General features: G+C 48.6%; 7 protein-coding genes across 7 annotated transcripts; 3 read left to right on the top strand and 4 right to left on the bottom strand.

Moving 5' to 3' along the window:
- Positions 1 to 3,429: 3,429 nt before the first annotated feature.
- Positions 3,430 to 3,865, bottom strand: BO87DRAFT_174270 (uncharacterized protein). The gene has a single exon (XM_025618363.1). It carries the CDS (start codon positions 3,768 to 3,770, stop codon positions 3,537 to 3,539), a length of 234 nt encoding a protein of 77 aa, XP_025475230.1. The 5' UTR covers positions 3,771 to 3,865; the 3' UTR covers positions 3,430 to 3,536.
- On the bottom strand, positions 3,616 to 7,408 carry BO87DRAFT_174264 (uncharacterized protein). Its single transcript, XM_025618362.1, has 2 exons — positions 7,186 to 7,408; positions 3,616 to 6,995 (listed from the first exon to the last, which is right to left on the bottom strand). Exons 1-2 carry the CDS (start codon positions 7,201 to 7,203, stop codon positions 3,909 to 3,911), a joined length of 3,105 nt encoding a protein of 1,034 aa, XP_025475229.1. The 5' UTR covers positions 7,204 to 7,408; the 3' UTR covers positions 3,616 to 3,908.
- A 6,072-nt stretch (positions 7,409 to 13,480) lies between these two features.
- Positions 13,481 to 17,519, top strand: BO87DRAFT_319064 (MFS myo-inositol transporter; the record flags this gene model as incomplete). Its single annotated transcript, XM_025619824.1, has 8 exons — positions 13,481 to 13,677; positions 13,772 to 14,068; positions 14,164 to 14,261; positions 14,361 to 15,298; positions 16,054 to 16,494; positions 16,547 to 16,841; positions 16,905 to 16,999; positions 17,058 to 17,519. 8 exons carry the CDS (start codon positions 13,481 to 13,483, stop codon positions 17,517 to 17,519), a joined length of 2,823 nt encoding a protein of 940 aa, XP_025475228.1.
- A 9-nt stretch (positions 17,520 to 17,528) lies between these two features.
- sec13 (GTPase-activating protein SEC13) lies at positions 17,529 to 19,095 on the bottom strand. Its single transcript, XM_025624276.1, has 6 exons — positions 18,957 to 19,095; positions 18,842 to 18,883; positions 18,636 to 18,751; positions 18,537 to 18,567; positions 18,057 to 18,466; positions 17,529 to 17,983 (listed from the first exon to the last, which is right to left on the bottom strand). The coding sequence occupies exons 1-6, from the start codon at positions 18,957 to 18,959 to the stop codon at positions 17,659 to 17,661; spliced, it is 927 nt and encodes a 308-aa protein (XP_025475227.1). The 5' UTR covers positions 18,960 to 19,095; the 3' UTR covers positions 17,529 to 17,658.
- A 405-nt stretch (positions 19,096 to 19,500) lies between these two features.
- Positions 19,501 to 20,917, top strand: pex20 (the record flags this gene model as incomplete). The annotated part of the gene is made up of 4 exons (XM_025619825.1): positions 19,501 to 19,614; positions 19,669 to 20,451; positions 20,562 to 20,682; positions 20,775 to 20,917. The coding sequence occupies 4 exons, from the start codon at positions 19,501 to 19,503 to the stop codon at positions 20,915 to 20,917; spliced, it is 1,161 nt and encodes a 386-aa protein (XP_025475226.1).
- A 675-nt stretch (positions 20,918 to 21,592) lies between these two features.
- On the top strand, positions 21,593 to 22,365 carry BO87DRAFT_390734 (uncharacterized protein; the record flags this gene model as incomplete). The annotated part of the gene is made up of 2 exons (XM_025624945.1): positions 21,593 to 22,195; positions 22,309 to 22,365. The coding sequence occupies 2 exons, from the start codon at positions 21,593 to 21,595 to the stop codon at positions 22,363 to 22,365; spliced, it is 660 nt and encodes a 219-aa protein (XP_025475225.1).
- Positions 22,366 to 23,778: 1,413 nt separating this feature from the next.
- BO87DRAFT_401023 (putative RSC complex subunit Sfh1) lies at positions 23,779 to 25,701 on the bottom strand (the record flags this gene model as incomplete). The annotated part of the gene is made up of 4 exons (XM_025625577.1): positions 23,779 to 23,877; positions 23,933 to 24,017; positions 24,080 to 25,246; positions 25,349 to 25,701. 4 exons carry the CDS (start codon positions 25,699 to 25,701, stop codon positions 23,779 to 23,781), a joined length of 1,704 nt encoding a protein of 567 aa, XP_025475224.1.
- Between the last annotated feature and the right edge of the window lie 320 nt (positions 25,702 to 26,021).

The following is a 26,021-nucleotide window of genomic DNA, read 5'->3' as shown; positions in this document are numbered from 1 at the left end:
AGAAAAGAGGGAAAATGAAGTGAGCCGGCAGGGCGAAAGCCCAGAGGAGGGCGTAAGCAAGCAGCAGCACCCAGGGCTACTACCTTGGGCTAGTCTGCCTAAGCGGTCTAGATGGCCCGTTTCATTTCCATTCATTTGTTTGTCTAACCGGTTGTGGGGAGGAGAGGCAAAGCTTGGTGGCAGATTGGGGGGGTGGAAGTTGAGCAGTGGTTTGAACTAGACTAAACTAGCTGGTTTAGTTAGTTGGAATGAGTATCCATCCGTCGTACCATACTGCGGGAGGGGAAACACCGAACACATGCCCCGTATTCGCAAAGTATTGTATGGTCATCTATTCGAGGAGGAGGTACTACTATCTATCTGAGGATTTATCTATCTACGTATTCTGATAAGACAGGCTGCTGCTACTCGCTAGCAAAGTAAACTACTTATTAGCTACTTTAAGTAGTAGTATGATTGTTGTTGCACACAGTATCTTCCCCAGAAGAATGCTTGATAAACAACATAATTCCTATTTAATAGAGCTTGGGCCAATAACTTTGGCCAACCCACATAACTTCTACACCGTGAGTACATTGCAATTAATACTGAGGTCAAGAACAGGAATAGAACTACAAAGGAGCTGGCTCAAGTATGGACCAAAAAGTCGGAGTTTAGGTAGTAAGGTACACTTCCTCTTCTGTCACGCCATGGTTTTGCCGCCCCCTGAGTTGGCTGAAGATCGGAATACATATTACCGAGTGTGAAGTAGATACCGGTATCACATCCGTATGGAACACTAGTTCACTAGCAGTAATGGTGAACGGACTCCATCCAACAGTCTGGGCAAGCTGATTCCTCTTTTGTGACTTTCCTTACTTTGCAAGTGTTTCAGCTTCCTCGTGGGCTTTTTCTGGCAGATGTTCTAAGTACCCTGGCGACCCTCTCAATCCACTGTCTTTTCATCCCCTCCAGGTCCGGCTCTGTTTACTTTTCTCTACTTTAAGACCGAGCAAGTAAGGTGGCCGCAATCCCCTGAGTCGAGAAAGCAAAAAACCAAGGCACAAGTGGGGCGCCTAGTCTCTCCTTTTCAGACTAGCGCCAGGAACCCGCTCAGTCCTGACCAATAATTGAAAGGGGACTCCGCCCCTTGGGAGATTACCTCTCGGACATTCTCCACCTGCCATACAAAGCTGAGCCTGTCGACTTGCTCGATTATTATCTGACATTTACCCCTTGGGAAGTCTGGACAGGTGCTAAACCTTCTCGAATGATCCTACCGGAGTAGATTGGCACTGTGAAAGTTTGTTGGTTGCCTACGGAGCACAACTAGTGAAGAAGTAGTTGACGTACATCCACGATAACAGTTGGTTTATTATTAGCATCAGTTGGCTGGCTCAGTTACTCGATTGTTCAGTTGGCTTGGCCCGGGTGTCCTTCCTGGCATGTAGTACCAAATACCTACGAAGCATTACTGTCCTGCACTGATACTATCTATCTCTTCTATCCACAACTAGTGAACCTCCAACAAACAATCCAGCAATCAGTGACAAATCTGTTTGCAATGTGATAAAGTATGGGGTAGCCTCTGGGAACTATGATATTTCCCCGCCCTTCCGATCTTACTACGGAGACTACGCAGAGTATAGAAAAGAAAACCAGATTAATCAATTGGCCGGTTATTTGGCTAAGCCATCTAGCCGAACCACAGCCTCGAGCTGATCTACCGTGGCCTGAGGCCCAAAAGTATTTTGAGGCGACCTTGGTTATAGATATCCTAAAACTGCAGAGTCCAGAAAGCACATTCCTCATGGTAGATTTATGAAAATAACAAAATCCCTGGTCTGATAGAAAATGCCCACTCACCTGCGAGCGTCTCGTCATTCACATCTCCTATGTAGCTGGGGCTGAGACATGAATACAGCAAAGGTCCCTTGATTCTGGGATTATGGTTCGTTATGGAAACCTGAACGAACTTAGAAAGGATACATCAATCGCAAGGAACACCACAATAATATGCATTATGTCGCCCCCTAGGATGAAGATCAAGGCTTGCATACTTTCCACCAAGTAGGCTCATGTAATCCATTGGATCGTTGGCTGGCTATATCACCATGCCGTGTAGCAATAGTATTCTGCTAATTAATATGTGGTACTTGGTTAATAGTTATAATTAAAAGGTTCTTTATATATATATATATATATATATGTTGCGAGTATACTACCAGCAATAGCTCAATACTAGAGTAACTTGCATTATATCAGCACATCCACATCTCAAGCAACCAACTTTCAGTTGGCACTTGCTCTCATGATGTACATCGGCCATGATGATGAGGTGGGAGGACTAAATCTACCTTTAAGTTCGCAGCTCCGTTGCTTGTGACCTTGCCCTACTGACTGTATCACTCCAGGTATACCACTTGACTTAACAGGTAATGGGCATCATACAGCTATAGAAGAACATGTGTAGAACCTGTCAGGCCCGAAGTCCGAAAGATCTCTAGGCCGTTTTACCTTTGAATCGGCACTTTGTAAAGGCAGTTTCCCTTGTGATTGATCTATTCATGCAAAGTTCCATAGCCGTAAGCCTAAGTAGCAGTTGCGTGCTTTTCACGAAAAAGGAGGGGGAGGAAGAAGAAGTCCAAGAAGATTACCTTAAGCATGTACTTGGAGGTAGGTATCCGGTATCCCGGATTTGTCGTATACAACGCGGGTAGTATGAAGTGTGATCTACGTAGGACGTATTGCTACCCGTTATGAATTAATTTCTATTTTTGTTCTTCCTAGGGTACTCTAGCTACTACTGAGAGCTAGTAACTCTTTTCGGAAGAGAAACGGTGCATGCAATGTTACCCAGCTTACGCTCTTTTCCTCCAGGTTAGCGAAGACTAAGTTCGAATCAATATAAATATATATGTTGTTGAAACCTATGGTTGCTATAGCTGGCAATGCCATATACTAGTAAAATCATGTCACAATACAAGAAGACATTGTATCACGAGCAGTACATTGATTGGATGTATGTCACCGATACTGTTTAAACTCACTTTCACACCAGGTCCATTTGGTCGCCACTTTCGTTCTCAGATCGGTGGATAGCCCATCATGTTCTTGATGGAATGACCACAAATTTCTTACTTTGATCTCCTCTTTTTATTTTCCCCCGCGTAACCACTAAAATCCATACACTTCCTGATGGCCAGGGTCAAGCATGTGTTAAAGGGTGAATTCGGAGTAGAAATGGACATTTACATGGTTGTAGGAAGATTTTGGCTCACTGGGCTCATTTCATTAGGATTGTAATAGCCCGTTCTTCGTTATTTTGCAATATTGGCTATTGAGAAATCGCCATATCTTTCTTTTGTTTCTCCAGACAGGTACATTATGACCCAGATTCTTATATCCATACACCCGTGAAAAGTAAGATCAAACGAAGAAAAGGAAGCTGGCAGAGGCAAAACAGGCAATGGAAGACTGTACGGGACCTTCGTAATCCACTTCCGAAAATATCACGTACAGAGAACAGAAGATGAGAAAAGAAAGAAAAAAGGAGACTAAAAAGGAGACTTTATGGAAAAGGTTGAGAGAGAAAAAGAAAAGCCCCAATAGAAAGAAATATTCGCACAAGAACCGCCCAAGTACACAACACAAACCCTGAATGGGAAATACCAAACATCTGAATTGTACAATGTGATATCCATCCGAAAACAGAAAGTTTTATCGAAAATTCCTTCCCTGACAGAGGGAGGGGAGAAGAGGAAATTAGCGGTAGCGTAGAGGTGAAGCATGTCCAAGTCAATTGTTTTCTTTCGCGTTAATTCATATGCTCAAGAAATCATCAGACTTTTCAAAAAAAGGAAGATACAGTCGGAGAATAGAAAAGGCGTCAAGTGATAACATCATGTAATGTAAGGAAGTGGCGTGGCTCATTTGCCGTGAGTTTCGAGACATGCATTATGATGGGAAGACTGGTCGAAAATGCGACGGAATGGCGGGTCTGAAAGATGTATGGTGTCTCTAGGCTCCGCCGTAACACCTTCGGCTTTGCGGATTACTTCTTTTAAAGCGCGCGTGACAACGCCAGCTCGAACGACCAAGTCTCGGAGAGATTGTGTATCAAAAGGAAGTTTTCTGGGACGAGGAGGATGTGATTCCGCAAAAGCGGAGTCAACCGAGCTGCGTTGTCGATAGATCAGATCCAACACAGAGTTCGGTTTGGTAGTGACATCGGGACTAGGAGAGGTAGTAGGGCGGGAATTGGAGTGCTCTGAGAGCGATAATCCCCATGATCCATCGCTGACCCTTTTCCAAGGATCATTGGTATTGGATGAATCGCCTTCCGAGTCGTCAAAACTGAACGTCAGCGACGAAGGGGATCCAGGAGGAGAGTTATTGTTCGAGTTATTATGATCATCATCATCAAGCGTGGCTAGGTTCACTATTCCTTCTGCCTCTTTCCAAAGCTCGCTTGATGGCCCGCGGACGATGTTTAGAAAGCTGCCCTGGTGTCGCAGACGCTTTAGCTCTTCAACCAGCAAGGTTAGTTCTTGGACCTGTCCGAACTGCCCATGAAGGCTTGCTTGGCGTTCCATGATGGCTTGAGGAACAATCATACCCCGCCGGGGGGTCGTTTTGCTTGGCTTCATAGACTCATTGGTTGTAGTCTCATCTGCATCCTCGAAATCGAAGTCACTGTCCCAGTCTTCGCTAACGCCTTTGCTCCCAAGGCCCCATGTACCGAATTTGCCTGAGGTCTGACGTTGTTCATTAATTGCCGGAGGGTCTCTCGTTACTGGAACACTTTGACTACGGAGATGCAATGTACTCGGAGCTTTTCGTCCTGGCGCGCGGCTGCCACGCACGTCAGGCGTATGCTTCCCATGCATGGTCCGTGGCCGCCCATCAGAGCCTGCTGCTTCACGGTCGCTTCTCGGCTGTTCTGACCAGTCGAAGATGTTCATTTTCGGACACGAGTCAAGCGCCTCGTGGTTGAGACTGCGAGAATCGTACCTGTGTGATTGCCTTGTCTCGCTTCTGAAACAATCGCCGCCATTACCCTTCAACGACAACATTGAAGATTGCACTTGTGTGAATGGGTTGGTAGTTTCACCGGGCAATGCCGCCACCAGACTGCGAGAATCTTCGTCGTCGGTCAAGTCAGACGGGAAAGATATATGGCTGTCACCTTCGTGCATATCCGATGCGCTGTCTGCGATATGGCCTGGCATAGTAATGGGCGTTGGCGTCGCATCTGCATCAGATTCACAATGGCAATTCCCAAGCGACTGTGAAGTAAGAGATTCGCGTTTTTCAAGTGCATGGCCATTAGAAGACTCTCCCTCCAAGGTATTCACGGGGAAGTCCTTATCAAAGATTGTCTCGATTCGAGGAGCATAGGAGCCCAAGCCACTGCTGGTGGTGAGATGGGTGCGGATGGAGTCAAAGGCAGTATCGCTCAAGAAATCTGTCTCATCCTCATCGCCAGATGTGAATATATGAGTATCATCGGAACCTATGACGGTTGATGCAGGGTCTGATGCAGCGATAGAATGGCGTTTTGGGCGCTGACGAAAAGTGCCTTGAGACCTAGTCAGTGTTACTGAGTCCAGGGTGAATGGACGTGATCCGATGTCCCGTAGATGAGCCATCTCTTGTTTGTAGTCCTGAAGATAAAGAGGATAGGCTCTGCGTCGCGGACCCATTAGTTCCGACATCAATGACGAAGTAGCGCCGTTTTGTGCAAAGGTCGGACGACGGAAGATGTTAGGGTCGGTGATGTTTCGTCTTCCATATGTGTGAGGTGGAATCACCTGTGTTCCTTCCGTCTTTGTCGACGCTGGAAGAGGCGTTGATACTGCCCTTCTTTTAGAATAAACTAGGGGAACGTTTTTGAAGTTTTCGCCTTCGGCGGCTCCAGTGTCGGTTGGAGGAGACTTAGGATCCGCATCTTGCAAAGAAGGCGAGGTTTGGGAATCGCTTTCCTCCGGCGGCAATGACAATTCTTTTTGTTGAGATGAATTCCCACTGGGCTCGAATGGGTTTCGAAACTGGACTGAAGGGGAAGGAGTAAATGCATCCAGGCCAGCTTCCGCCGTCGGTTGCTTCCCTTTGATAGATGTTGCCAAAAGGAGAGCCGGTGCAGTCTCCGCATTCGGTACGATCCGCCGCAGCCCTTGGTCTTTCGGTCTCGTTGCGGTTGAGAATCTGCGCGCCAGCCTTTCCGATAAACCCTCCGGGCTGACGTCTATGTATGGACGCCAGACATGATCATCCCCTATAGCAGCAATATCAGGTTTGCTTACCGGAGGGTTCAAGATCAGACTCGGTTCGAAATTAAGACTATGAGTAGCTTTATGTCCCAAGGTCTCAGACCGCTGATGACTCGTAGCAGGCCTGCGAAAACCGGTGGGGGTCAAAGGGGAGGATGGCGCGATCCCGGATAATGAATGAGAGTTGGCATGATGTGAAGGTGGCCGCTTGACTAGTTTGTTGGGCCTGCGTTGAAAAGAAGCGGGAGGGCTGGCCGGGCTACCGGGTGTGTTTGATGAAGGGGAAACGGGGGTCTGGCATGAAGCGCGTTTCTCCGGCTGAAATGACAGGCGTCGCACCCAGGAAGACGAGGGTCGTCGTATGTGCGCAGCGAGTGAAATATTCTCGAAGACTGGCTTTGGCGGGCCAGTGAAGGTCTGTCCGCGACGTCGCAGTCGTACACCTGCAAACGATGATTTCCTGCGCGACTTCTCCTCTCCCGGCTTACTCGTATCAAACGCACCATCTTCTGACCCCCGAAAGAATTCTGCGGTCAGAGGAGATTGTGCTGTCACTGATGGAAAGGGACTTGTGGGGACATGGTTTGCATTTGACAAGGATACGGTATCGTCTGTCGCTGTCGCGCATTGATCATGCAGCGGGAGGGTCTTTTTCCGGAATCGGCCTGGTCTGGAGGAGCTTCGATCTACGCGACCGAAGGCGAAGCCAGTTGGTGCAATACCGACGGTGCTAATTGCACAGAGCTGATCGAAAAGGAAGAAAGAAAAAGCCAGTTAGCCGCGACTACTTGTAAACATAAAGGACGCGAAATCTGAGTCAAGCGCTTTGCTTCTCCCCATTTGCGCGAGGCAGAGAGCCTGTAGCCGCAGCAAAGTGGACAGCCAAACGAATGCGATCCAAAGGAGATCTGACCGGACACAGAGCAGAACTCACAGTTGATACATGCTCCATTCTCAGAGGGCGCCGAGAACAGTGTCAAGCACCATAAACCTCAGATTAGCCACATCGATATCACATGTAGTTGACGACCCATCTGCATTATCTTGCACGAGGAGGATCAGCTAGCCCGACACATCTAGATAAACACCATCTCAAAAGAAGACAGGTGGAATCAGAGCGCGATCTAGCCTTGCGGTGGTGAAAGACAAAGCCACAGTGGCAGTATAGCAGCAGTATTAATTATTTGTAAAGACAATCCCAGCGTGCGATCAGTGCGACCTTAGGGTGGGTGAGGGGAAAGGGTGTCGGAGCCAGCTAGGAGGAAGCTAAAGGAATGGGGGAATCGTCGAAAAGGAATGTAATCAAGGAATGAGGGACTAAAGAGAAAGACTGAGCGACTAGAGCTTTGGCCCGCGCAAAGTCTCAGCAGTTTAACTGTCCTAAAGTCAACGGAGAGAAGAAGGAAAAATAAAAAATAAAGAAATCAGACAGCAGAAGGAAAAAACGAAGAAGCAGTAGCAGTAGTAGAGTAGCAGCGGCGGCAGCGGCAGCAGCAGCAATAGTAGCAGCAGCAGCAATAGCAACATGCGAAAGAGAGAGGTAATAATAACAGACCAAGGTCATCGATCAACAAAAGCCCCAGTGGGACGCGGTCACTGGCTTTGCTACCCACGGGCGATGTTCTTCTGGTTCTAGTCTAAACTCAACCACTGGGAAAGGAATGGATCACGCTAGGAGTTCCACCCCCAGCACACCCACGACCGCAAGGTAAGTCCCAATAAATTGTGGCTAGAGTCAGGGAAGCGGGAAGAGCACAAATTGGAAGGGTAAACGAAGGAGCATAGAAAAGCAGGAAAAGTAAAATATCATTTAAAATTGTGCTTTCTTTTCTTTCCTTCAGTATTAGAATAGAAAACCGGTACGAAGATTAAAATCCCTCCACCACAAAAGCCGTTAAATTTTCACACCTCATTTATCTGGTATGCTACGCAAGAACTTCCACACACCTGTTTGGACCACACAGCATAGACAAGGCAAGTGCAGCCACCATGATGGGATTTTGGAGCTGCTGTTGTTCAAGGGTTTGCTACTCAGTATTATAAGGCTAGTGATCAGTATGAGACCAAATATCTAGTACGTAGAGCTTTTCTGACAGCCTGGAGTTTAAAGGCACCAACTCACAGGTGGACAGCGATAGCTACCAAGGAAACCTGAAACGCCTTCTAATGCAGAATAAGGAGGAACACGAGGGTATTTATGTAAGTCATTGCTCATGTACTCCATCCATGTAGTATGCAGGTATTATGTAGGAGGGAATTTACTGACGTGGTGGACTACTGAGCCAAAGGAATAGACTGGTGTGTTGTTTAAGCTGAAATCCAATCATGCACATAACCTGGGGAATGAAACACTTACCTTGTTCTAGGTAGAGTGATCAGACAAATAAGTCTATGATTCTACTCCCTAACTAACTAATTACCGTAGTAGTTAGTATCTTTCGTCTTCAGCTGCTTACTGTCCACAGTCCACACACAGAAACACACTACACTACTAATGGTGTTCGGAGTAGTCCGACCGTCCACTACTACTATCTACCCATCGGGCGGTGTATTTGGGTAATCATGGCGAGCCGCGATCCTTGCACCTCGGCGGCTGCAGCTGGGCCACTAGCGTGCACGATCCTACCAAGAGAGACTTGATGGCGAGGATGGGATCTGATTCCCGAACCTGTGCTGGCCTAATGAAACAAACCAGGGATCTTCAGTTCTTCCCCCCTCCCTCCCTTCCCGAGATTTTATGAGAACCTACTGGCCCAGAACGCCATATAATTGGAAGAGAAACATCGACGACGTTCAACCCTCTCTCTCCCTGTGTCGTTGTATCCTATCCCTGTGCGAAGGGATGTTACTTACTAGCAAGGCGCCTAGATTATACTTGGTTTTATCCATCTTATGCTTTGACTAGATTTAGCATCTCACCCTGTTTGCTTTTTCCAAATTTTTCAGGACCTAGATAGTGGAGATGCTTCTGCAGAGAGCTCCAAAACCGCACGAGATGGGATCGAGGTGACCGAGTCTGGTTTTCTCATGATGCAATCAGACCGCAACTGGCGTCCGAGCCTAGTACCGATCAGGACCGCTGATTCCGTCCAAGTCATGAAAACAATGGGTCCCTTTTATAACGCGGCTAAGCCATCATGCCCATCCCCACTTTTTCACTGGAAGTAGCTTTCGGCTGGCTGGCTGACTGACTGACTGACTGGCAAAAGTCACCCTCATGACAATAATAATAAGAAATATTAATACTATTAATTTTCTCAGATAGCACGGGGCCCCGGGCTCGTATCCCTAGCTACTGCTATCTAGTCTCTTACTTACGTTCTCTGCTTAGCTTACCGAGCGAGCTATTCAAGGGAGCGAAGGAGGAGGCGATCTAGGCTGGCGATCTCTGGAACAACCATCGGCAGAACATCTGGTTCCTGAGCTTTCATAAACCGGCCGGTTCCAAGGCACGGGGCCGAGAGGAACAAGCTACCCAGGGTAGACTTTCTCAGTCCTTGCCTCTTTTAGCGCTTCCAATCCATTTTTTTTAACCCATCTTTATCCATCCAAGTTCCCCGATGTGATTAGGAAAAAAAAAAAAAATAAGAAAAATAAAATAAAATAAAATCCCCTTCATTCCTCCTTGCTGACCCTCTTTTCCCTTCCGCCTGTCCCCAGGATGACGACACTGAAGTCTGAAGACTCCAACTCTCCAAGGAAAATTTATCCAGCCCACTACGGTCGCATTTATTTTCCGAGAAAGGCCGAGAGCTCACGGCTTTTCATTTCCCAGTGTACCCGTGTGCAGAAATGTTCTTCGAGCGTTTGCGATCCGTAAGCAAGATGCCATGTAGTAAGGGAAGGCAGCCAATTTCTGAGTCCAACCAGCTGTATCGGACTTTCTCTTGGTCGCATGTGTCAAAACTGGCAGGCCAACGGTGTATAGTAAGCTTATCTCATCGAGCACAAAGGCCGATCGCGATGATAGATCCAATTTCTCGGAGCGGAACGTGGACTGCGAGCGTCGAGCTACCAAGGGCACAATTTCTTCCGGCCGATTGCCGGCCGGGCTAGAGCCTTGAGGTCTCCATTTTTAATTATTTGTTTGTTGTATCGCTATTGTTACCTAGGCTCTGGGCCTGTTTACGCAAGACAGATAGTAGTTCCGTTCAGTGCGATTGATTGCTATGAATCCGATCGAACCACAGGAGTCCGATCCGTAGCTGCGAGCATTCCGTGCCCCTGTGCATCCACCATCTATTGATTAGCCTTGCCTATCTGCTCCTGTTGCAGGCTTCGTTCAGAAAGAGTGTGCTTTCCAGTACCTCCAGCTGTGCTGATCGACTTTCTTGGCGTTCGCTGCTACTGATTCATTCTCAACCGTCACCCGGACGGCCTTATTATAATCTGCCAAAAGCTGGTCTCCATGTTTCAGAATCTGATCCTGGCCCCATTGGATAAGAAAGAGAAAGACTATCCTTGCTGACGGCACCCCTTCCTTCTGTGGGTGTGAAACCATCAGAAGCAGGAACACCCGCCAGCCCTTGCCTCCAAAAAACACGGCACTTTACTGATGGGATAGTCTCCTAGGTGACACTGAGGGGCAAGTTCATGCATCTATGCAGGCATAACCCTGTCCCAATGATATCCTCATCATTGGGCCCCTAGGATTGGAGTGCAAAGTGCGCTGCGGTGCGACTGACCTATCCAGATTTAGCACACTTGGTGGACGAGATGTGCCGCTCGCTCCCTTGATTGGCGAAACTAGCCAGGGTTGCACGGCCCCATGAACAGCTGTCCTGCCTCCTGACGCGCGATCTTGAGGAGCTAAACCCGATAATCCTTGCAAGGTCCTGTCGATGGACGTTGTTCACACTCGTCACAAACCAACCATCTTCGTACAGGAACCGGGTACTCCGCAAGTGTCTCGCACTCGCAGTTGTGCCAATTGAAGCCCCTCTCCCCTCCTCGCCGGGGCAACCATGAGTGACCAAATCAACTGGCTCCTGAAGCTTGCTCAATTTGGTTGTGCGATGTTGCTTACTGCAGGTGATCAGCCAGAGAATTCTAATTTTGATAGATTAACATAGCATCCTGGCCTGTAGGTACACCGGTATGGCAATCTACCACGCACTTATTCGAGTGCTAGCTACTGTCTATATGCACATTACTCCGGGCTATTTTCCTGCTGCATTCGGGCTAACCTCGCAAGGCCTGCGCTTACGGAGAGGGAGCAACGTGAGCTGGCAAAGTTGATGCTCCTTCACCGACTACGCGGGGCCTACGCCCGAAAAACCGGGGCGGTAAGCTAAACACGATGATATAATCATGCTGGGAAAACAACTTTGTACCAACAAAGATGGGGCGCCAGATACTGGAACCAATGAAATCATACATTCGACCTGTTGGTTCGCAACGAGGAGCTGGTACCCGCCACCTAGATACCTAGTGGGAAAAAAGACGAGTTAAAAGATCATGCCACTATACTCTAGACCACCATATCTAGGCTTTGCGAGGTAATAGGGTCCAAGTAGTCATGCAAAATAGCATTGATAGTTGGAACAGAAGACCATAGGCTTCATAGGATTACCTTCACTCGTTCGCTATGAATAAGAACCAGGCGCTACTAGCAGCATCTGAGCATTGCAGCAAGAGATTTCGTGACCCTGAGGGGACCATAGTACCTAAATTCTTGGAACACTGGAGGATGGTAACATCAAAGTGATGCATTGCAGGGGAACTAAGCTCACGAGTACAATGATGAACCGGCTATGCGTTGTTGGTAGATGCTCAATCACAGGAGACTATATGAATACTTCGAATCAATTGCCCGGTGAGCATGTATCGAAGCTACTCGACCAAAGCCAACATAATATGGCAGCTTGAGCCCAACTTGCACTATTTTTTAAAGAACAGAAATTCATACCGCCTGATTTCCAAGTTATTATATCGCCCCAAACTCTCTGGCTCAACTATCACCGCTGAAGCCTAATTGGGTTTTTCGAGGCACTAAACAATATACCAAACGCATACTATCTGAGCCCCGTTTCCAAGTCGGACACTAATGATATGGAGACATAGACCGTGGGTATTTCGGAGCTGTCCATCCGTGAGCCTGCCTGTCGAGGGTAACTATAGCATCTCTTCGTACTACATGCATTGTGATAATACCCGATAGATGCATCCTATCATTGTTTGGAGTTTGTGAGGCCGATAGCTTCGACAAGCAGAATATCTATAGATAGTAAAAAGCTCTTCGGAGCCTTAATGAGAGTGTGCGATATCTGATTATTATTCGGGCCTTATCCACTTTCAGCTTTTGCCATCATGAGAAAAGTCTCTCGCTCAGGCATAAAACCTTCAATATCAGTGATATAGCAAGACAATCTTGCCCAGATGCATATGTACTGGGCAGCAGGAGATACTAAGGACACAGAGAGTGAGGTAGGTGGCCTGGCACGAAGCAGAACATTTGGTTTTTGTAAGATGGGTGTTTGTCTTGGTTTAATTGTGTCCTGCCAAATCTATTGTATCCCGTTCTACAGAAGACCAGCCACAGGGGCATACCGTTCTTCGGAGCCAAGGAATTATCCTGAATACTGTACTTTTAGCGAGAACATTGCGGCGTTGATATACTCAAGCTGCATCATTTAAGCTTGTATGGACATTGACTATGTCCTGATAATGGCCCATAAAACTGTTACATTGTTGAATCCTGGACCATACGAGTCTCTGCCTATGGGATGGGTACCGTTTACCTTTTTTATATTCGAGGAACATTTGTAGGTAGGCCTTCAGCTGCGCTCTGGTTAATCATTCATATGTACTCCTTATCGTTACAGCGATGATATGGGAGTGCTCGTGAGGAATGATGACAAACTTTACCAGGTCGCCCAACAGTATATCACTAGACATAGCATAGGAACGCTTGAACCATTGACCTGAATCTATAAGATCCAAGAAAGTGTCCCTTTGCCCCTTCTTAACATAATGTTGTATCCAGATCCATGGCTGCGCCACTGTTGAGTATGGGGGCGGTGGGTCGCGTGAGCTGTCAGCCTTATTATGTAAGAAGTGTCTACCCCGTGCCTGAGCTAAACCCGCAACCACTCCTCCGGATTCCAGAACCCCCTTTCCCGAACAATCTAGTATACCCCAGATATAGGGTATACCTGGAAGCTCGAGTCATACCCGTGCCTGGAATGGCTGATATAGATACCCATATAGAACCTATACAACCTTAAGCCATGAATCGCAGGGACGACAATGAGCCGTCTGACCCCAATGCTCCCTTGCTCCCTTCCGAGCCCCGGATAGACCAGGAACCCCAATATGAAGGTCGCAATGGGCCGAAGCCTACTACCGACTTGGAAGAAACAAACGGGTGGTTCATTTACGCTCTGACCTTCTCCGCTGGCATAAGTGGGTTGTTATTTGGTTACGAGTAGGTCCAATCTGGATAGCCTTGCCATCGACGACAACTCCCAGTAGAGAGTTGATCGCTGCCCTCCGTTATACTGACACTCTGCTATCTGAAGCACAGGTGTCATTTCCGCAACCTTAGTATCGATCGGGTCCGACCTCTCTAACCATCCCCTAACGACATTGGACAAGAGTCTCGTAACGTCCTGCACCAGCCTGTTCGCTTTGATTGCGAGTCCGCTAGCGGGAATCCTGGCAGATAAGTTCGGTCGCAGAAAAGTCATTCTCGTTGCAGACGTGCTTTTCACGTTCGGCGCTTTCATACAGGCTGTCACAAGTGCAGTATGGGGCATGATAGTTGGAAGAAGCATTGTTGGCCTGGCTGTTGGTGGAGCAAGTCTGGTGACTCCATTGTATGTTCAGTCCTTGCTAGTCCTTGCTAAAGGGGTCCCCCTAAGGAGTACAGTAAGAGGGAATAAAGTTGACCTTTTGTCTAACGTATCAACAGATACATCTCCGAATTGGCGCCTTCCCATGCTAGAGGAAGGCTTGTGACGATACTGAGTCTCTTCATTACAGGCGGACAAGTCGTTGCTTATATCATCGGTTGGTTATTTTCCTCTGTATCTGGAGGCTGGCGTTATATTGTTGGCATTGGAATGCTCCCAGCAATTTTTCAATTTTTCATAGTCTTGACTCTTCCAGAAACCCCTCGTTGGCTGGTCCAGGCAGGGTTCGAAGAGAAAGCTACGAAAGTCCTCTCCCGGGTTTATGGGAGCCATCCCGACAGTGGCCTCATGGCCAAGCAGGTTATGCGTGATATCCAGCAAGAAGTGGCCGAGGAGGAGGAAGAGTTGGCTCAAACAAACAAGCCCTCCACAGGAAACTGGCAGTGGCTGACGAACGTTACACAGTGTGCTCGCCACTTAGTCCTCGTCGGTGGTAATCGGAGGGCGTTGATCATAGCGGTTATGCTGCAAGCCACACAACAACTCTGTGGATTCAATAGCCTCATGTATTTCTCGGCAACAATTTTCTCCATGCTGTCATTCTCGTCACCAACACTAGTGTCATTGTCAGTGGCGTTGACCAACTTCTTATTCACCTTACTCGCATTTGCCTTTATCGATAGGATTGGTCGGCGCCGCATTCTCCTGTACTCAGTGCCAGTGATGGCTCTCTCCCTTATTGCTTGCGCTTTTACGTTCGGCTCAGTCGAGATGCCAAACCCCGAGTCGAGGGTACGGGCGGAAGATGCCACAAGTGATAGCGCTTTCCTCCCTGTTGTTATCCTGATATGCCTCACCGTTTATGTGGGAGCTTATGCTTTCGGACTTGGAAACGTACCTTGGCAGCAATCAGAGCTCTTCCCCTTGAATGTACGCTCCCTAGGATCAGCCTTGGCTACCGCAACGAATTGGGGGTCAAATTTTGTTGTCGGTCTTACTTTCCTGCCTATGATGGAATGGCTTTCTCCTGGATGGACATTCGCGGCCTATGCGGCCGTATGCGTGTTCGGTTGGTTTGGTATCTACGCTATCTATCCCGAGATGAGCGGGCTTCGCTTGGAGGAAGTCAAGGAACTTTTATCAGATGGCTGGGGTGTTCAGGAAAGCCTTAGAAGACGTCGTGGTCGCCCTGACGTGAACTAAGGGGCTGGCTTCAGCTCATACATGACCCGCGTGCGGAATTTATAGACATTGTTATCAACCACAAGCCAGCGTTTCAAATCTTATTTTCTGGATCTAGATTGAATGAAGTATTATTTATGCATTACTTGGCCTATAGAAGCGCACATCTTACCTCCGGTAACTGATTTTCTGTATGCACTCCTTTCCGCCTTGCAAGGCCTAGCGTAGTGAGATCAAACTGACAGAGCATTGTCCCCTATCTCGAATACGCTGCGTATACTTCATTTTGAAGAGAGCTATATCACTCTGGGTTGGCATGTAGCAGTACCATCATCCAAGGGAGCAAATGCTGACTATCGTACTCAGGTTTGAAACATAATATCGTGACATAAGAATTGCCTTCCATATAGCTGAACACCGACTTGCTCTTCATTCAATCCCTCTTCACTCTCGGTCCTTATGGGAGCTATATACCTTAAGCACAGCGGCCTTCTCTGACTCTTCGTATACATCCGTGGATAAAAGTGTAAAATCCATCATTCTAAATATCTTCCTGCGTGGCTTGAGAACATAAGGCAAGTGGCTTGTCACTACTGTATAGCCTCTGATAGACATTCTTAGTTACAAGGAAGCCTAACGAAGATGAGCTCCCAAATACCGACCATGGCGGAAAATTGCTCTCGTAATCCCTTTATTCGCTTGCCCACAGAGGTGACAGTTCCTGCTATAACCATTAAATATGATTGCACTGCTAAGATTGTCCATAGATCATTCAGTATATTGCTTACTTGCTACCTCGCGACGTCGATATGGTAAATTTCGCCCAATGCTGCCCTTGGCTAGCAGCAAAAACACTCCCTGGTCATTCTTCCATCTGGCGAAGCCGCTTCATTGATCTTTACGACGTTATTCGACATTATGCTTCTGATGAAGTCAAAGTTGAATATCAAATTCGAGCCATTGTCCTCTCACAATCCATCAGTTTTAAATTCGGCCAAAAGGAGGCCCAGACTCTCTGGCTGGAAGTCCTACGAGATTTGCTACGTGAATCATACTGTCTTCTAGAATCGAACGGGCTATTCACTTCAAAAAACCACCAAAAGATTCGAGACATACTCTCTAGCTCTGAATTTCTGAACAGGCCCGTTAGCGGCTACAGTCAGAAGGATGCAGGCCCGCCTTCCGATCTCTTCTGTGCAACCCAGTTGGTAAGCACCTCAGATGTCATATATGAGAGAGCGTAGAAACTGACTCTGACAGTGCCTGACCGGTTTAGCTCTGGATCCTCTAATGTCTGTTCAGTGTCTGAGGACAGACTATGAGGTTGGCGTCGTCTATGGTTACAGGGCTGAGAACAGCAGACCAATTGTGCTTGAAAACAAGCTCGACCTGGAGAAGTTACTTCACATACGCAACTTCTGGCTTCGTCATCTTCTCTGCCCGACTGAAGCGACCTTTCACGCTTCCTATATCAACCTGGCTCCACGCTACAAGCCCAAATCATGGGGTGAGCTTGCGCCTTCTGATGATGAATTGCCATGGATGGGTTATGCATGTCAGTCGATCATCTGTTATCCAACCATACCATGAAGATAAGCGAGTGTTAACTTGTGTGTAGCATGCGTCCACCCATACCCGAGATCTCTGAAAATCCTCGAGGATCGCCAGACATGCGCTGATCTGGATACTAATTGTGCACAAGTTCGGTTTCAGGTATTGCACGAAATACTCCAGGAAAAGGAACCCAGCTGATTCAATGCCTGCTGTGTAGTCTCTTTTAGTGAAACCCGATCCCAACCCCTTGAATTGGCCACCTATACTTCAATCAGTAGTTCCTCTTGATCCTCTGAACTTCGAACGATCATATTTCCGTGGAACACGGAGGACACCTGATTACGTCGTTCAGCCCCCAGATCTGGTGCGAGGATTCTGTGAACCGATTGCCGATTTTCAAGGGGGCTTTTCTGGCTGGCGTCGCATTTGCTTCGTGATATATCAATGGGATCAAGAGCAGCCGCCCGTTCCTCCTGCTCATGATGGCATAGAGCCCGCTTTGGATGAGAACGCATGGCTTTGCGAGGCAAAATGGCCGCCACCGGACTTTGAGTCTGATTTTTACTTGGTACAGGTTTACGAGGGCGTCATCCTACCGGAAGGTAGAATAATGATCGGAACTTGGATAGATCTGCTGGACACGCTGGACAAGGGTCCGTTTATCTTCTGGAAACGATGATGTTTTTGCCTGTTTTTGAGCTCGTTTTTGATTTTTGACAACGTCGGGGTCGGATGAAATACATGGCAGGAACCCAATTTATCCGTTATCACACATGAGATATGAAGAATGAAACTTAGGGAAAATGAAAATCTGAAGCCTACTCCTCGATATCCTTTACCTTCTCCCATTGTCCCTTGAGGTTTTCCTTCCACAAGCTGACCTTGTTATCGCCACCGCTCACAGCAAGGATGTTTCCACTAGGGCTCCAGCTGACGCGCCAGAGGACAGTGTCGAACTCGAGTTGCTGGCTGGTCCACTGGCCAGGGTTTGACGCATCGGAAGTCCAGATCCGGACTGTCTTATCTTGAGAGGCAGAGGCGATGTAGGACTTGGAAAGAACGCTAGGCGACCAGGCGACATCCCGGACCCAGTCGGAGTGGCCTTCCAGAGTCTGCGTGTTGTTGTAGGTCTTGGTTTCCGGGCTGCAGAGGCGTAAGGGTCAGCTCAGTTCATTTTAAAGCACAGTATCTGTGTGTAGCGGCTCATGGTGCATACTTGTAGTCCCAGATCTTCAGCAGGTTGTCGCTTCCACCAGTGACGAATCTCCGCTGCTGGCCCGGTCCAGGGTTGGAGCTGATCAAGCTGCCAGGGGCGGCGGCAGGTGCCCAGCTGATAGAGTTCACACCCATACCGTGGGCGTGGAAAATCTGGTGAGTCCAGCTGTTGTCACGGAATTCGAGAACGCTAACATGTCCGTCTGAGGAGGCGCAAGCCAGGAGACAGCCACTCTCATGCGGAGCCCAGGATACCATGTTCACTGAAGCAGTGTGTAGAGAGAAGTCGAACACCTTCGTCCAAGCGCCGCCAGCGACGGGTGACGTGGCGTTCTGGTGTTGTTCGCGCCAGATGAGCACCTTTCCATCGTACGAAGAGGAAGCGAGGATAGTTCCGAACTTAGGGTGCGCCTAGAGAAGTCCAGAGTCAGATAGATAGTTCAATAGGACAGCTTTGACAAAGAATGCCATTATGACGTACCCAAGCCACACACCACACAGCTCCTTCATGTCTGTTCACACACGGCCGGAGGTTAGAATCGATGGCGCGTAAGATGACCAGGAAGTTCTGGATCCTCACCCCTTCAATGTCTCAATCAACCGATGTGTCTCTCCTTCAATTTCAAAGATCTTTATCGTTTTGTCCGATGAACATGTTGCCAATCTGCGGCCGTAGTAGTCCAGGCCGGCATCGTGCTATGCGCTGCGGTCAGTTTCAGGGACCACACAGAAAGGGACGAAGCCATTGTCACGATGCCGTAGGAGGGTCTGTCTCGGTTCACGTACAATCATCTCATCGTGTCCGGAATTGGAGATTACTTGAGCAGCCTAGTTGCTTGGACGTCAGCGATGTTCATGGGCAATTCGCCTGGGACCGTTTGGGGGGAGTTGGGGGACATACCATATTGATCAACTTTTTGCTCGGAATTAAGATCGACTCTATAGGGTGAACAGGGACGTAAGCTCGTGGGTGGCCCTGCCGGGGAGTATTAGGGGGGTTCTTGGGGGGTAAGAAGGCGGTGGTGGAGGGCCGAATCAACACGCAACAGGAGAAGCAGCAGCAAAACACCGCCAGCTTGTCCGTTTCGCAAGTCAGCCGCAGCCCGATCTTATCTTATCGGCTCAGTCAGCCATCTCCAGTCATGCTCATATACACGTGATCCGGGGGCCTCGGCAGTCCTCGGTCGCTCTGCCCCGCGGCTTGTTCTCTGGTCTCCTTGGCTGTTACTACTCTCTCTTACTTGCCTTTGCCTCCTCTCATTCTCTTCTTGTCTTCTGTTGGACTCACTTCTTTGCTTGTTCTTGTATATACATCCTGCATTCCTAAATACTACTATCAGTTGCCTGTTCACTACGCTTATTGTATACCCTGTTCTCCTCAACACAGCCAGCAAGCAATCCGACACGCCCCATCCTCTCAGCTCGCGTTCAACCTAGTCGGCACCATGAGTGATGCTCTGTGTGGTCCCTCGAATGCGCTGCAGAACTTCCAAAAGCATGCGTCTGTTGATCGTACCCTCCAGCAAGATAGAATTATTTCTCGACAATCGCCTTCTCAAGTGAGTCTCTCGCCGTGAGCGTGTTTAACCGAATTGTACTTATGGAATTACCAGGGGTTTCGATCTCAAAATCCAAGCCATGGGGTTCTCGATCCCGAATTTGCCGCATTCGAGTCCGGTCTAGCAGGAGCGCCCCTTCCCGATGTACAGCATGCCGGCCCTTTCGTTCCTCCCTCTCATCAGTTTCCCGTATCAGGCCCGGCAGAATCGTCAAACTGGGCGGCAGACTTCCAGAATATGCATATATCGGGACCTTCGCATTCTCTCCATCAAACATCAGGACCATCTGTAGCGCCGATGGCAGCCATGTCACAACAGGGTTGGCAGAATGAGTTCGCTCAGCAGCAACGACCCTCTTTCCAGCAGCATCAGCCACATGTCCAAGGGCTTCAGCCAACCTTTGCACCTCGCTTCCCTATGACTGGTGCTGCTTTCCCCCCTGCGCAAGCCACCGCAGCAAAGCAGCAACCGATGGCCGACACATTTGATGAATCGGCGTTTGAAGCTGCATTTGAGCAGGCGCGGGCAGACATGATGTCGCAGGAAACCGAAACTACACCTGTACACGCCGAAGAGGTCGTGGAAGGAACGAATCATGTTACGGCTGAAAGCACGGAAGAGAAGATCAAGATTGGATCGGATACCATTCCCCAGACAGAGAAGAATGATCAACAGGCACGGGTGAATGATGCGGACGAGCTCGCCCGAACTGCGGGGCAGCTTTTAGACAGTGTCAAACATGATCAAAGCCAGAAGTTCAGAGAAAGCAACTTCCTTGCCTTGATGCGCCGCATTCGCGACCGTGAGGTTCAGATCGAGGGGGATGAATTTCGCGAAGTCAGTACCAGCAGTCCGTGAGATGAAATCAAATTCGGCTGGCGTGGAACGAACGCTGGTATAATCAAGTCTTTGCGCGCCGGCCTTTGTTTCTGCTAATCAGTATCTAGATTCCGCATCCACTGCACCCAGGCGGCAAATATTATCCGGAACGTCGGAAAGAACGGCAAGGGCAGACAATAGGAGATACGGACCATCATGCCCGCGGAGACGCTACACCCAACACTACGAGTAAGTTTGTGACATGCCAGGCGGCCTATTACTACTTCGCATGATGGGTCAGGATGATAGGCTGGAAAAGCTAACCGGGTCTCACCGAGTAGGCGCCATGCATGGGATTTCGTCTAAAGGAAACTCCGCCTCAATCATAAGTGGAAATAATCCGGAAAGCTCACCTGGTGGCTTCGGCCCTAGCGGTGATTACTCTGCATACGGGGATTGGCGTCATGGGGACCGCTGGGCTTAAAGTAATCATTTGACTTTCCAGTTCAGTTCTTGGGGCTAGGAAAGGGAATGTATCGGACTAGCCGGTTGATTTATGGTCTCTCGGGATCACGCAAGTGCCGAGCAGTCCTTGTTGGTTGGAAGTGTCAGACTCTAATCCGTCAGAATTGGCTGTGTCTTTCAGATGCTCTATTCATCCTTTGAAACTCCGGGGTGGCACCGCATAGGGACCCTTGTTTTCTCTGAATCGACACGTGACCCTATTCCGCCTATTGATGGAGGAGAACAATATCACAGCCAGAGCACGTCAATTCGAGACGCAGGTGCCATTGTTATGAGACAATGTTGACCATTACGGACTGTGTGATGCACTCATAAGCCATTCTGGCGCGATAGGGGTATCGCTTTTGCCTGCTAGTGGATGGTGTCGAGAGACAGTTCGTTTAATGATGCATCCTAGTTACCTCGATAGATGTTTTTGATAGCGTTTATTTATGTCAATTGCATGCTATTGTTCTTAGCGGCAGTGACCAATCCTCACCAATTACTCATTTCACCCATCCTTTCATCCTGTTCTTTAAAGTCCGGTCTCCTTTCCGTAGGACAGTCTTTCGTTGCCTAGTGCATCACATCTATACCAATCTTTTCATCCTTACTCTATGACTTCTAGCGCTTATCAGACCGAATTCTGCTCACAATGCTTCCACCATCTGAATCCATCCTTCATCAATTCCACAAATTAGCCGAATCACAAGAAGATTCCGATCAGACAAACACCATTACACCGCCACCTCCATACTCTCCTTCCGCTCACAATCTCCAAAAAGAACTTGAAGCCGAAAATGCCTCCTCTCATGGGGAAACAGACCAAACCAGCCTCATAACCATCCACATCGACGCATCAATGAGCATTCAGGGCAACGCAAACAGCATCATCCTCCCATCAGCTCCAGCTCCAGCCCCAGTATCAACCCTCAATCCCCAGGCATCACCCGCTTCCATTCCATCCTCAACATCAGCCTCCACCGTCCCGCAATCATCCCCATACCAGCGCCATTCCAAATTGACAGACATGGCCACATCTATCATTACGGCTTTGCATCGCACGGGTCATCTCAATTCTACCGACAACTCCGGTGCAGCAGCAGAAAATTTAATTGCATCACCATCACCATCTGTTACGCTGAATATCAACACCGGGATCAAAATCCTGGGAAGTGGGAATGTAATTTGCGTGGGGATGGGTGGACAAAGAGGAATGGGGATGAATGTGCTAAAGAGGAAGAGGAGGGCTTCTTCCGTGAGTTTTGTATTCCTCCTTTCCCTTGAATTGTTTTCGCTTGGTTTATTCTTGGGACTTTGGTGTATGGGGTTATGGGCTTATGGCTAATTAATTTATTCTCTGGGATATAGGAACCCCCGGAGGTAGCTACTACATCTGCTGCTCCTACTGCTAAGAGGGCGCGGTAGTGTGCTTACCTGGTTCTCTTCTCTGGCTCGTGGTATGTAATTGATTTAAGTAGGGCGATTGACGTTGAGTGGTAGATGGAAGGCGGAGTGACCTTTTCGCTCTGTGCGTGTGTGTACTCTTTCGTCTTCTCTTTGACGCTTTTCCATTTGTGTGTCTTGTTTGTGTGTTCATCTGATTTTGCTTACTTCCTTTCTCTTATCTCTTCTTGATGGGTTTAATAATGCTAGGTGGGGATAGGACATAATATACGACTGGCCTGTGGGGAAAGTAATGGGATGGATTGATGATATATAGTAGCTAAGATAGAGAGCAATTTCGTTCCGGATTAGTGTTGGTTAGTTCTAGTTTAGTTTAGATTGCCTGTGATTCATCGAATAGAATGTCATCGTGTTCATGTGTTTTTGAGTTGGTTTGCATTGTGTGTGGTCTTGTTTTTTATGATGATGATGGTTGAACCGAGCACCCCTCGTGTATATATATATATCCATCGCCAACTAGGGCCGACCGCGATATGATACTCCCTAGGATGAAGTTATAGTACAATACAGTCATAAGGCTGTTCAGAACGAGTAAATTTCCAAGCATATAAACTCTCTTCGCACCTTCTGCTATGACGCCGAAACTATCATAACACATCAATCGATAACAAGTCTACTGAGGTAGCTACCACATAACCATCCTGTTTGATCGCCCACACAAAAAGGACAATAAAACCAGAATAGGCAGGAATACCGTACTTCAAAATGAGAAAGAAAAGGAAACAGAAAAGTGCCCACCAGATCCTCGTAACGTAGTATACCAGCCCAAACAGACCAACACCCCACTGAAGCAAAAGTGAAATAAAATTGATCACCGAATATTTTAGAGTCCTTACAAACCCAACCAAAGATGATGGAGAATGAAATAAAAGTGGCCCAAACCTACTTATTGCCATAGAAGCAACGGTAGGTAGGTGTGGAAATGAATACCAATCCATCAAGAAGAACATATTAGAGAGAGTAAGAAAGTAAAAAAAAAGCAAACGGTAATGGAAAGTATGGAAATAATGAGAAACGCCTGCCCCAACTATAGAATAGAGGTTCATTAGAGATATCATCAATCAGATAGTACATTGACTGGGGGTGTGTGATGTGCTTGTTTCGGCACGGGGAAAACACAAGGCAGGCTGGTGGGGGGTTGGGGGCCTTTCTTCGACGAGGATTCATCACGTCAGGGATACTTCATAGGAATATGTCACGAAATAGCCGGCCTGTGGAGAGAAAGAAACAACATGGAATCAGACTCTGGCTCTGACCCCTGCTTGAGGTATCGTAGCAGGGAGAGGGATCGATCTCACCTCTGCCGTATAGGTACAGAGCGTAGAGCCGGGGATCAAAGAGAAACATCTACGCTTATGCAATCCACCAAGTCTACTACCGGCCGATGGGCATATCGTGACGGTGTAGATCTCTGGACCACTCGGGGGCCACCTTGTCTCGTTCGTACAATAGACCACAGTTGTGGCAGAGAGTCTGTCGCAGTTGAGTCAGCATGTATTCAGTTAGAGATGTGGCATATAGATCTTACTCTTGGGCCTGCCGGGCCATCTCGTACGGCCCAAACGGCCGTACCCCAGACCATACAGTTGGTGCATCTCCAAGTTTGACGCTCCCTATCGAACAAAGAAGGTGGTCAGTATGCGCACTATGAAGAGATATTAAAGGTATGACAAACCAGTCGGCAAGTGTACCGCCACCTCCACCATAGCCAGCTCCTGAACCAGTGTCCGGAGTCCCTCGTCCTCCAGGGGTTCCTCCTCTCCCCGAGGGACTCAGACTGCGGAATCGTCTCTTTCGTTTGCTCCGTTCGCCTCTTCCTAGCGGCGTTTCACTGTCGACGTCAAAGTACCCACTGCCCTGTCGGGAGGCGTCGGGCGTTATGCCCGCAGTGGAGGAGAATCTGGCCGTCTCTCGACGTAGACGACGAATCTGACGTTCGCGATCACCCTCACGCTTCTCAATTTCCTCCTTTGACAGTGTCTCCACTTTAGGTTCCCATTCGTCGCCCAGTCCCTCGGGATCATAACGCCAGCCCGCCTCCGCGCCGTTGGCAGCTTGATTGTCGATCTCGTTACCATAACCACCCATGCCGCTGATAAGCCCACCACTTTCGCATACTTCTTTCTTTAGTCTCAGAGCGGCTTCGTAGATACCATGCGCAATGGCTCCGACCCATTCCCCACCCAGACCAAGGTCCGCGCACGTAATTCTGGCAAACTCCTCCGCCATGCCTGGAGGATGTAATAGAGACCATTCAAATTTGTCCGTGTAAAGTTTATTTTGCAAGTTGATATTCAAGTTGATCATGCACCGATACGCGTCGTCCGGGTTTAGTATGCTGTCGTTCACGAGAGGTTCCTTGGTCACCGTTACCTGGTTAGGTCTGCTGTCAGGTGTCGCGGCGTGGGTGGAAACTGGTGTAGCAGATACATCTCGTGACAGGCCAATCTGCGGAGCCGGGGGCTTTGGCTGTACGCTCTGGAATAAAGGATGCAGAGCGACGCCGGCATATTCTTCCAATTGTTGACGGATCTGGTTGCTAATAGCCATCGTCATGGCCTGCGGATTCGGTAAATCCATATCGCGAACGAACCCTACGGCGAATTCTTCGGGAGTCGCAAGAGCCTCGTGAAGATTCCAAAGGAACGTGTCTTTGATGCGATAGGCAGGCAGCGCCTCTGGCCGTCTGTAGGCGGGCAAGGTAGGGTTGATACTGGGATCGAGGACTGTTCGCGGCAAAGGGAATGGTTCTAAAGGTTGATGCGCTGGGACCTCCAGATCAATTCGAATAGGTATAAGGGTAAGAGGGAGCTGCGCTTGAATTTGCAGCTGATCGGCGCAACTGTGCGAAGGGAGAAGACTCCAAGTCAGTACCATAACAAATGACGGGAAAACACAGAGGCAAACTGGAAACGCTTAAAGAATCAGTCTGGGCGGCACATACGCTGGTCGCAACATCCTCTTGATCATCCAATCGCGAAAAACCCCTTGGACCTCAACAGGGGCGTGGATCTCTTTCCCCAGCTTCTCCGCCAGCGGCACCTTGTCAAACGTTGACTCCTCCCGTCGAAGGCTCCTTAGCCCAGTTGGCCGCCGAGGTCCCTCGCTGTCCTCAAAGTCTTCATCATCGTAACCATCTTCCGCATAATTGATGGCGGCGGTTCCTCGCTTGGTCGTCCGTGAAGTCGGGCCAACTTGGCTAGGTGGGATGATCGGGGTGAGAAGCGCATTGCCATATTGGCGCACACGAGGCGGGTATGATGTGATGTAGCCTCTGAGAGGGGACATGTTGGCCATTTAGCTGGTCAGGGACATGTCCCTTTCAGACACTGCGCAAGTCGGTCGGCGAACAGGGCCGCGTACAATCCGCTGGACGAAAGGGCTGACAGCAGATGATTGAAAACGGTGATTTCAAAGTGTTGTGGCCGAGGTATCGCTGCGCGGGTAGGAAGCGCCTGAAGCGAACAATTGCTGAAGGAAATCGCGGTTCCGGAATTGAGGCTGCGAAATGGGGATGGTGAACTGAAGCCAAAGCTGCTCTTTGACGGTGATCGCGGTCGAGCTCCGCCTTTTCTGCTCGTCGCGTTTTGCCAGAACTGCCGGCCTTTCCACGCTAG

Source organism: Aspergillus neoniger, assembly GCF_003184625.1.
Source record: "Aspergillus neoniger CBS 115656 unplaced genomic scaffold BO87scaffold_44, whole genome shotgun sequence".
Taxonomy (NCBI): domain Eukaryota; kingdom Fungi; phylum Ascomycota; class Eurotiomycetes; order Eurotiales; family Aspergillaceae; genus Aspergillus; species Aspergillus neoniger.
This window is presented reverse-complemented; position numbering and strand designations above follow the sequence as displayed.

What these genes read in the sequence shown, in the direction of transcription:
- BO87DRAFT_174270 (XM_025618363.1), bottom strand. Translation starts at nt 3,770, where the DNA reads ATGCTTCACCTCTACGCTACCGCTAATTTCCTCTTCTCCCCTCCCTCT.
- sec13 (XM_025624276.1), bottom strand. An exon ending in CCGGACACGATGAGATGATT is followed by an intron (nt 18,752 to 18,841) that starts GTACGTGAACCG and finishes CGCAGCGCATAG; the next exon opens with CACGATGCCGGCCTGGACTA. An exon ending in CTGAAGATCTGGGACTACAA is followed by an intron (nt 17,984 to 18,056) that starts GTATGCACCATG and finishes ACGCCTCTGCAG; the next exon opens with CCCGGAAACCAAGACCTACA.